Here is an 11,463-nt window from a genome sequence, read left to right as displayed (position 1 = left end):
AACTGCAAACACAAATTTCTAACCTACAACAGAAGGGTTCTTTTGAATGTTTGAAACAAAATACAAAAAACTAATTTTAAGAACATCTCCAAGCTTAGAAGCAACCCCCAGCTGCAGGCTCAACTCCGAATTCCCTACTGCAGTTCCTTTGAGATCATTCTTTCTTTACTTGAATTTCTAAACTAAACTGATTATTCTTTCAATCTGTGCTGCGTCCCAGTTATGGATAACAAGCAATATAGTAGTCCCTTACATACCTGAAATATTCAAAATAATTAACATGAACTAATTCTGTCGATAGCTAGACAGAAAGATTACTAAAATAAATACATTTAAACTTTGTAAATATTACTAAAGCTTTGAGTCCTCAACAAAAAAAACCCCAAACTTTCCTTTCAGGCAAGGCCTGTGTTCCAAATCACTGTCCACAGCACACAGGTAGATGTTTATTTCGTAAATGCACTTCAGGTGCTGCAAACCAGCGCTGCTCGCCCTCCCAGCCCAGCTATCATGCCTGCAGCCTGACTTGCTGTTCCTATGTTGGCACATGAAGGATCAGCACGGGTAACTGACCCATCGATAGGACCAGGAGCCCCAAACTACAGAGTGAGAACAAACACGATGTGAACACTCCAAGAGCAGGTTCAGTGCTGGGCTCCCGAGTCCAATATGCAGCAGGAAAGCTCCCTCCCAGCATCCCCCCCAGCCACCCTCCTTGTTGTTAATAAAGAAGCACGCAAGCATGCTGCTGAAATACTTCATGCAGAGACTCTCTCCTCCTTTCCAACCATTTCTGGCCCATCTCTGAAGAAAACTGCTACTCCAGCCCCTAAAAGGTGCAGCAGAATCTTGACCTGAGTGTTTCTGAAGTGACCGCAGCATAAGGCAGGAGCACGAGCAGCCCCTCTTCAGGCTCCATCCCCGCTCGTCCAGGGGGGCGAGGTTAGACCCCCGCCAGACTTGGCTGACGGGGCGCCAGCCCCTGTAACACACACACAGATGCACACAAGCTTTCTTTGCACTTTTATCCAAACTACAAGTACGTAACAGAGATCTGTGCCCACCCTGGAGCGTTCTGTATACATAGCTAAAAAAAACCCAGACAGGCAGAAGGGGCAGGGGCGAAGTCTTTCGAGTAGAGTTCATGCTGACAGGTCACTGTTATCAAATCTCTCCTGGTCGTACACCTCTGCTACCACCTTTCTTCCTGCAAACCAGCGGCCGTTCAGAGCCTGAATGGCTTTGTGAGTCTCTGACGCCATGGAGAACTCCACAAAGATCTTGACAATGATCTCAGCATCCTCCTCTTCGCCTTGCTTCTCCTGGTAGATGATGACCCTGTTTACAGCCCCGAATTTGCCACATTCTTCTGTCACTTCTCCCTCCAGGTCGTCATCAATGTCCTTTGGATCCACCATGTTGCGAAGCACCATCACAGTGGACTGCAGAGAGAAGGCCAGGACAAATGAATTAATACACTTAAGAGAACTGAGATTAAATTTGCAAAGCCACATCAGACTATGCTGCATGCCTGAGCACCACCAGATATTCCAGTGCTACGTTATTACAAGCGTATTCCATGAAAACAATAATGTCCCAAGTTCTCAGGGATAAATTAGTGAATTTTCTTCCCAGGCATCAGAAGCAGGAACAAATCTCATCCGCTGACAGCTGGCCTCAGCCAGGAAAGCCATGGGCTTGGGCTTTTCAGAGACACATCTCTGAAGCACAGGTGACCTGGAGACCTCTGTAATTCTTCTTGTGCTGTTCCTATCAGTTATTCTTATCTTCAACAGCACTGTTGTGTATTTTTTTGAAAGTTTTTCTGATCTCTAAAAGTAGAAGGATTAACCAGGTCTTCTATACCTCTGACAACTGAGATGGTTGACCAGGAACTTTCCTTACAGGAGATAACGACACACAGGTCCATCAGAGTGCCTGCAACACAGCTCTCATGCATCCCCCCATCAAGCCCTTTGGTGACTGAGCACCTCTCTGTATCACAGAACGGCTGGGGTTGGAAGGGACCTCTGGAGGTCACCTGGACCAAGCTCCCCTGCTCAAGCAGGGACACCTGGAGTTGCCAGGACCATGTCCAGGCAACTTCTGAATGTCTCCAAGGATGGAGACTCCAAACCTCTCTGGGCAGCCTCTGGTTTTGTGCATTATGCTCAGCTCCACCACATCCCTTCCTCCCAGCTCTGGCCCTGCCCAACACCGCAGCCTGGCAGACACAGCATTTCAGGCTCAGGAGAACTCTAAAATACTCTTTCCGGTTCTTGTTCCCATGTCTGTGTAACTGCCTTTAAGGGCCTACTGAAAGAACAGCAGAAATGGAAGGGTACTTATGGGTTGAGAATGCTAAGCAGCTTTGAGAACGAGTTTAAGACTCTTTCGACACTGCTAAACTTTCTTCAAGTATCCCAAGTGAACTGGATTCTTTGGGAAAGGTACTTGTGACAGAGGAAAACTGTCTGCTACGTCAGAAGCTCGAAGATGTATTTAAAAGTATGTACACTCCGAAAGTAAAGGGGAACACTCACTAGCTAACTCATTTGTGTCCTGCCTCATGAAATGAGTGTCAGCACTATCCCTATTTAGCAAACAGAGAAGAAACATTGTTGATTTGGTGTCAGAGCTCAGGAAATGTGCCTGTCGGACAGGAAACCAAATCATGCCCAGGAACAAACCTCTGGTCATGCCCAGACAAGCAGCCTGATGAGATTATCAATACAACCCCTTCCAAGACACCTCTTCCCAGTCTATGAATCTGTTGTTCTGTTTCATATTCTGACTTTTTCTATCATGCATTTTTGTCTTTCTCATTGTAACATCCATGAAATTTTGTTTATTATAAACACCTGAGTTTCATCCTACAGTTGGAAAAGGTGGATGCAATAGTTTGGAATAGACCACGTGCCAGTCTCACTGCTGTAATTATAAGCCAAAAGGCCATCACGGTTTGCTTTAATGATGCTAAGAAAACACACAGTTTAATCAGAGACATCTAGCCAAGCCTCTTCTGAACTGGTGGACTGGTCTGAACCCTCGAGAAGCTCTGAGAAGATCCTCAAGGCAGAATAAGAACCATCACAATCAGCACACGAGCAGCTAGCCTTCGCAGTCCCACGTGAGCTCTGTGGGGTACCTACAACATGTGCTGCAGGAAGCCTGGACCACACACAGAACTGCATTTACCACATTAAGGCAGATCTAAACCCAGTAGTCTCATCTGCTGACAAATGGAACCAGCTCAGGGCCGTCACACTGCGCTCACCTCCTGTTTACGAAGCAATTTCTGCATCACCATATGACGGGCGCTGCTGCCAGATATGCTCATGTGTTCCTGTTCGCTCAGCATCTCCGGCCTCTCCGACTCCTGGAAAACCTCCTCTTCCTCCTTCTCCTTCTTGACCTCCATCAGGCCCAGTGCTGGGGGGCTGGCCAAGATGGGATTCACAACTCCCACTTGTGGAATAGTGACGGGAATGGGAGGGCGGGCAGGGGTCACACCTGTAAGAGTACAAACTCCGTAGCATAAAGAAAAGAACTGATGTTCTGCAACGTTTGGGTATGAACCAGGCACTGATAAAGAGGATCACAGAATCTAGACAGTTTTATTTCCTCTGCATGAACAATGACCAGGGCGACATAAACAGCAGCTTAGTCAGCATACAGGGCATGAGCACTCAATACATGCACCATATACGTGCCCAGGAGGGAGACAGAGTGCAGGATTTTGCAGGGAGTAACAATTATCCTGATTCTCACTCAGAGTGCCATGCATTCTTGTTGTGAAGTTCATGTCCCTGTTGTGAAGTTCATGTCCCCGTTGTACCTATTATATATGAAAATAAATTCCTGCTACGCTGCACAAATAAAAAAAGTTCTTGACAAAGCAGGGCAGGGAGGAAGAGTTCAGTTTCAAATGCTCCTTAGCTGACCCCAGCTGTAGAGACCGTGCTCTGTGACAGGTACACAACTCACAAAATGAAGAGCAAATGTACCTGTAATGACTCCTGGCGCTTGTGCTGCCATCACAGCCTGCGGCAACGCTCCTAACGGTTGGGCCAGAGTCAGTGCCGGAGACACCAGCCCAGGGGTTGCCAAAGTGCCCAGAACTGCAGCTCCTGCCACTGCCTCCTGCAAGACAAAAGAGAAAAGAAAAAACCCCAAGTGTTAATTCTGCATCAAGAAGTCACACTATGGGTGCGCTCAGCTGAGGCTCAGCCTTTCTCACACTTAAGAAATACCAGATATATAGATGCAGAGGATGACAGCTCTCCAGTGATACTGAAAATGAAAAAAAAAAAACCACCACACAGCCCTCTAGAGAAATGTAGAAACTAGAAGACACCAAAGCCCTGTAAGAAAAACATTCTCCTGCAACTCAGATTTCACCCATCCTCTCAAGCTCCTAGCTGAGTTATGACTGAAAGACCTCGAGGGATTCAATACATGGTTTGAAAGATGCAGGCAATTCCAGAGCAGGAGGAACCTCTACTTGTTTCCACCTTCTACACAAAGAAAGCTTTTTACTGATGCTGAGGAATGTGATCCATTTAAAAAGATTGATGGGAGCTCCCATCCCACCTCCTCTGATGACAGCACCGGTGTTCTGGGGCCACATGACAGAACTCTTACAGCTCAGATTTTTCCTAAGTGATCTGGTGGAAGGTTAAACCTTGTCTGATTCAAGGAATGCTCTAGTCAAAAATACTACTGCAAGCACAAGGGACAGGGTGAGGGAGAGCACTGCTATTTCAAAGCTGCACACTTTTAGATCAGTTTAAACAAAAAATCTTATCTCTCTAGTCCTCATCCGTCAGGTGCAGACAGCAGCACAGCACTGAAATTTGCCTTCACAATCATAGCAACTGCAAACAATTATCCCATTATGAACTTCGCAATCAGACAATCATGTAAGTCACTTCTGCCACTACCGTTTTTACTGGTAAGACCCTACTGAACTTTGCTGCTTTTGATAACTGGAAACGTTCTTCAAACTTCCAGCCTTGATAACAGAAACACTTTATAACCATTCCCTTTTATCCACATGGTCTGCAGGTCTTCTCCCATCCCATTATCTACTTGACTCCATACAGACTGTACTTGAGCAAAAATCTGATGGACCTTTCAGCATTTTTCTACAGTTATACCAAGCCAAACCTACCTAGTTTCTTCCTGCATATCAGGTTTTCCAACAGCTGCAATACTTCTCTGTATCTTCTATAATCCAAATAAACATCCTGACTCTAGCTGACCAGAATTCAAACAACATTCAAGATGAATACCTAGTCAACTGATAGAACACTTCCCTAAAATTACTGAAAATATTGTGCCTAAAATATACCCCAAGATCACATTTTTGTTGTTTGCTTTCCAGGCTGTTACACACATGATTTAGTTATCCAGATCCTTCTCTTCCTTGTTTTCATGGGGCTCCTACAAGCCCTGACACCATGGAGCAAAAAGCTGTAAGGTTTTGTTCCTTAAATGCAGTATCTTGTACTCCACTACTAAATGCTCCATGTATTTCTTACTCAAATCTGCTGTGATATACCAGTTCTCCTCTACATTAATAATGCATCTCACCTCTGTGTTGCCAACTAGATCCATTAGTTCTCTTCTCCTAACGCCTAGAATAAGGCCACTAGTGTTTTTACGGGACGTGAAGAAAGACCTATCTGGTAAGTAACTTTGCCAGCAGAGTGAAGTGTCAGCGATTTCCAGCACAGCTCACTTCCATCTTATTCTCACTTGCTGAGGCATCTCAAAATTCATTGTCATAGTGCTGGTCTTGTCTAACAGCTTCTCAGAGGGGTCTCCACCAATCCCTGGACTGCTGATAGGAAATGCTTTACTTTTTTTTTTTCCCCTAACAAAATACAACAGTAGTCTTGTCAGAGGAAGTTCTGTTCATCTAGCAGGGGCATTTCCCTAAAACACCCAAACCTTTTGCATATCTGTTTCTTTTGAAAATTCTGTCCTTCCTTTAAAGCTTGCTTTCAATCTTTCCCTTCCACTGGCGTCAGAACCAAGTCTGCAGATACCAGTTTTCCACACTACCTTAGATGCCGGTATCATGCTTGCTGTTCTTCAGCCATACGGCAATAGCCCTGACATTACAGACTTATTACAAAAAAACCCCAAAACTATTAAGTGTGCATCTGCACATGACAAACCTGAGCTTTACACCCACCAAGGGTGCAGTAATCCCACGTGCACAATTAGACAGTCTGCCTTACGCCTCCAAGGGAGGCGAAAAACACTAACGTCAGCATTCAGTGCTGTAACAAGAACATTGGAATGTTTGAGTACACTGGTCATTAGCTGCCCCCACTTTTTACTTAGATGGGTAAAGAAACTTTTCCTCATAGCTTTAATTCCTTAACATCTTCTGCAAGACTGACTTCACTGTGACTGTCAAGACACTAACTATCTTTGCTACTCAATACCTCTCTCTCTCTTTATAGTTTCATTGATAGTGCGGCGACACTTCCTCCTTCCTTGGCTGGCATGCCAATTCCAGACTAAAGTTGCAGTTCTGATTGCAGATCTGAAGTTACATCTCTCACTTAAGTTTCTCTTGCATGTCCATGACTTCTTTAGCTCCGCTGAGTTTACTGATTAGTTTGTGTCTAAAAAAACACAGTCAAATTAAAGCCCTTACCGACCATGACCACGTATGTTCTTATTTAAAATAAGCTGTTCCATACAATAACTATGCTAGGAGCACAAATAAGAGATACTGCCTTCTTATCCCTAGTCATCTACAACTACCCACATGGCAAACCAGACCAGTTACACAGATCTGTACCGTGTCTAAGTAAAGGCTGTTGCCTCTTGTTAGACCGCCAAGTATCTCTGGGGTCTTTCAGAACCCTTTTTCTATACATGGAATTTAAAGTCGTCCTCACAGTATTGTTAGGTAAGATTTATCCATGTCTATAACAGATCTCTAACATTCCACTTAAGAGTTAATAGTTCTTTCCCAAAGTGATTTTGATCCAAGTAATTTTAGCCATGCCTCAACTTCCTTCCTTTGTCGACTGCAGTTTCCCAAACTTGTGGACTTTTTACTGGGGACATGCAAACCACCTGAGAGTTTCACATTGGTGGCAGCTCCTCCCACTTCTGCCTTTACCTTGTGATTCAGAGAAATATTTTCAAAAAAAGAGCCGTTTACAAAATTAAGTCCAGTCAGCTGACTAGCAGCACATACAGGCTGCACACCTCAGCAACTTTTTTGCCTGACAGAATTCAAGAACCCAACAGCGCTGGGACTTGTTCCTTTCACAGCCTATGGCGACACAGAGGGAGATCCTGCTGCCCAAGGGAAGGATGATGGACGCAGCTACCAGGCTTCACTTTGAAAGGCACGCCTCCTCCATCAGTGCCTACTGGTCATATAGCCAGAGCTTCTGTTACTTTAATCAAACTGAATTTGAGAACCCCCAGACTCCTGCATCAACACTCAGTTCTGCTCTATCACTGCATTTCCTTCTGAACAGCCGAAAACCACTGGCCACCCCCCACCTCACTACACAGGCAGAGTCTTCTCAACAACAGTGCTGCTCGTGCAACTACTACTGCCCTCGTTAGTTTGCCCCCTTTCATGTACTTTTGTGCATTCTTTTATCCTCTACCACAATGATTTCCCTAATCACTGGTTTGTCTATCCAGTCAAGGAAACCCCTCCAATCTTCCCCCACCATTAAATTCTCAGTAGCTGTGCCAGACTCCGTTCCAAAATGCTGGTGTGTCAGATCCTCACGAGTGTCAGGGGCAAGTTTCTACACTGAAGCCCTGGGAACAGAGTACAACCCAGGCCAAGGGCTTTCATTTCAGCCAGTGGATGTAGCTGGCTGGAACAGTCTGCAGCTTGTTTCTAGCAGGGTCACAATCATCATCCACTGTATTGAGTCACACCACCCTGGGCCTTACCTGTGCTGTGATCTTGGCTGTAGCAGCAGCCGCAGCGACAGCAGCTGCTGGAGGTAGTCCTCCCGGTGTAGCGGGTGTCAGGAGAGGCATTGGAGGAGTCACGGCTTTACCAACGCGGAGATACTGACCCCCGAGATCAAACAGGTTCATCGAGGAAACAGCATCTTGAGAAGACTGTGCTTTCTCATACTCTGCAGTGAGAAAGAGGAATATTTACAAATGACCCTTTTTAGTCCTAAACTCAGCCACTCTCTCATTGCACAACTGGGATTTGTATTTGCAAAAAACGACTGCTTAGAGTTTCAGTGAGAAGACCCTCAGCACTTGGCTCACTCATCTCACTCCTCTGATCACACAAGCACAGCTGACAACAGTCAGCTTTGGAAGATCTCTCAACCTACATAACAGTGAGTAAAAATATCTGGCGATTAATTACATTTGTAAGTTCAGGCACACATCTGCTCCAAATTTATTGTTATCCCATTGCTTAATGCAATTCTTCCACTGGAGTTTTAAAAAAAAAAAAAGATGAGGATCATAGAATCATAGCATGATTTGGGTTGGAAAGGACCTCAAAGATCACTGAGTTCCAACCCCCCTGCCATGGGCAGGGACACCTCCCACTAGCCTAGGTTGCCCACCGGCCCTTGAACCCCTCCAGGAATGGGACATCCACAGCTGCTCTGGGCAGCCTGTTCCAGTGTCTCACCACCCTCACAGTGAAAAATTTCTTTCCAATGTCTAGTCTAAATCTCCCCTCTTTCAGCTTATACCCATTACCCCTTGTCCTCTCACTACGCTCCCTGATGCAGAGTGCCTCCCCATCTCTCCTGTAGCCCCCTTCAGGTACTGGGAGGCTGCTCTTAGGTCTCCTCGGAGCCTTCTCTTCTCCAGGCTGAACAACCCCAACTCTCTCAGCCTGTCCTCATAGGGGAGGTGCTCCAGCCCTCTGACCAATTTTGTGGCCTCCTCTGGACTCTCTCCAACAGGTCCATGTCTTTTTTATGTTGGGGGCCCCACATCTGAACACAGTACTCCAGGTGGGGTCTCCTGGATGCTCCTGCCCCCTCTCCCTACCCCACATCAAACACTGGACAGCTGTTTTACCAATGAAACCATAGCCTTTGTGTTTTCCTGTCGTGGGATCCCTGGCTAGCGTGCAGGATTTGATCTTCCCAAAGGCCTCAAACACACTCTTGATGTCATCATCTGAAAGGTCCTGATGAACAGACGCCACGTAGATGCGGTTGAAGGCCCGCGCCTCTTCTGCGAGCTGGTCTATAATGGGCTGTGCCTGACCTATATTGCTGGGTCTCCCAACCTGCAGAGAACAGAGCGAACAGTCCATTCAGCATTCTGAACAGCAGCAGCAAGACTTGCCAAGAGTTACAGCAGACAAGCATTCAGCCACCCGACTGCCTTTTCAAAGTAAATAATGCCTTGTAAGGCCATAATTAGCACAGCACAACAGTTGACTCAGCTCTGGGACACAACCTGCGCTGCAGGGGATTCTAGAAGGACTGAGAGCCTGGGCAGACTCTGCTCGCTCCTCCACCACGTTTCCCCCTTTATGTTCCCCGACCTGCCAAAGACCAACTTCCAGGAATTGAAAACAATCCTGAAAGCAAAACAAAATCATAGAATCATTAAGGTTGGAAAAGATCCTTCTTCCAAAGGCTCCCAAAACTCCCTTAGAAATAAGGCACTGCAGATACGTGGAGTCTATTGGAGATATAAACACAAGATATAAAACACTTTGCAGAAAACGGTTCTTTCCCCCCTCAATTTCAATCCCCAAAGTTTCACCCTTGCAAGATCCCCTCTTACTGCCTGAAAAAACACAGCCCCAATCCTTTGTTCCTTTCTGTTGTGCTGAATGCCTCCTTTTTGGATGGCAAGGGCAGACCTCTACTTGAAGTACCTCACGCTATTGACAGGCACAACAGTCCGATTCTACTTATCTACCATCCACACAGGCACAATACAAGAAGAAGGCATTAAAATATCAAGAGTCACCTTTGTTTTTTCCTCAAGAGACTGCCATTCAGTGTGTGGACAGAAAAACCTGAGCTAGCTTACCAGAACAAGTTTCCAGGATTTATTAGCATGCTGGGAGTTTCTCCTCAGAGAGAAAGGGAGCCAGAGCCACTGTGTACCCCATGGGTTGAATATCAAAGGCTACCAGGGAACAGACCTTAGGTTATCTTCCACATTACAGTGCTGTGGGAAGCATTTCGAGGAATAAAACCATTATTCACAGTAAAGAGAACCAAGACTTTTCAGAGCAAGCCTGCTACTCACCTTGATATTTCTTCCCCCCAGCATGACAGAATTCATCTGTTCCAGGGCCAGCTGAGCAGCTTCAGGTACCTCATATTCCACAAAAGCAAAGCCCTAGGACAGAGGGACACGCTTGTTGAATCATGCCAGCTTTATCTTGTTTCGAATCTAGTGCCAAGCTAGCGCAGCCAAGACTTCCCACGTACCAGATCCCTACTATCGTGGCCTGGAACGATGTTTCCTTAAAGAAGCTTTTTATTAAAGCAGAAAATTACATGCAGAAGCACTGACACACGGCTACTTGCTTGCAGAGCCTCTCATACTGAGAAGCCTTATAGCAAAAGGCCACTGCAAACAGGACTGCTGCTTGGCATCTTCATGCACACCATCCCCATACGCATCCGGTCCCCACTACAGAATCCTGCAAAGCTCAGGAGAGCAGGCAGATACTTCATCTCAAAGTGCTAAAAGCAGACTGCTTTCTACAAGGATAAAGGCTCCCTCCTCTCCTGGATATAGTCAGGAGGGCCTTGGAGAGAAGTAAAAACACATTGCTCAAGGGCTGTGAACCAACCTTGTGTTTCATTGTCACAGAGTCCCAGGACATATCAATGCTTTTTATAGGTCCAAAAGGGGCAAAGGCCTGGCGAATGGTGTCTTCTCCCAGTTCATAGTATATGGAGCCCACGTACACGCGACACATGATGGCCAGGGCGCGCTGCCTCTGCGCTGCCATCTGTATTGGAAAGAAGAACTGGCTGGTTAGGTCAGGGGGTGGCCATGGATGTCAGGACCTCCTTCCCTTCCTCCTTCCCTCCCAGGAGCTATGGCCCAACAGCAGGAGCTCCTCACTGGGCTGTGGCACAGCCGGGCACACGTAGGGACAGAGAAGTCTTTTCCTGCTCGATGCACAGACTGCTGGAGTGGACAAGCCAGTAGAGCTCCCTCCCGGGGCAGTCACATCTTTGATGGAGTCTGACACATCGGGAGCCTTAAACTCCAACCCCACTGAAAAGGTCTGACCCTCCCCAGCCTGATCACATCTCCAGCAACGCTTGCAGGAGGAGGAAATAACTTCATTCTAGGACAGCTTCCCCCTCCAGGCAGCAAAGGTCTCAATTCTGGACACTATTAGCAATCCCTCCCGCTCCCTCCCGCAAGGGACAGCAAGAGATCCAATACTGGGCACCACCTAGTCCCTCCCTCCCCCCGCCCCATCCTCCCAGGCAGCAAAGG

At 46.5% G+C, this 11,463-nt stretch overlaps 1 protein-coding gene across 2 annotated transcripts in view; it reads right to left on the bottom strand.

The window, feature by feature from the left end:
• Window positions 1–1,010: 1,010 nt before the first annotated feature.
• PUF60 (poly-U binding splicing factor 60KDa) overlaps window positions 1,011–11,463 on the bottom strand; it is a 21,920-nt gene continuing 11,467 nt past the window's right edge. For both annotated transcript variants that reach the window (XM_010073841.1, XM_010073842.1), the window contains 7 exons: window positions 10,802–10,963; window positions 10,249–10,341; window positions 9,055–9,268; window positions 7,948–8,138; window positions 4,008–4,143; window positions 3,278–3,513; window positions 1,011–1,442 (listed from right to left, as the gene is read on the bottom strand). In XM_010073841.1, coding sequence (XP_010072143.1) covers window positions 1,143–1,442; window positions 3,278–3,513; window positions 4,008–4,143; window positions 7,948–8,138; window positions 9,055–9,268; window positions 10,249–10,341; window positions 10,802–10,963 — 1,332 coding nt within the window. In that variant the 3' untranslated portion in view covers window positions 1,011–1,142. The remainder of the gene's footprint in view (window positions 1,443–3,277; window positions 3,514–4,007; window positions 4,144–7,947; window positions 8,139–9,054; window positions 9,269–10,248; window positions 10,342–10,801; window positions 10,964–11,463) is intronic.

This window comes from Pterocles gutturalis, unplaced genomic scaffold (assembly GCF_000699245.1).
Source record: "Pterocles gutturalis isolate BGI_N339 unplaced genomic scaffold, ASM69924v1 scaffold42142, whole genome shotgun sequence".
Lineage (NCBI taxonomy): Eukaryota > Metazoa > Chordata > Aves > Pterocliformes > Pteroclidae > Pterocles > Pterocles gutturalis.
This window is presented reverse-complemented; position numbering and strand designations above follow the sequence as displayed.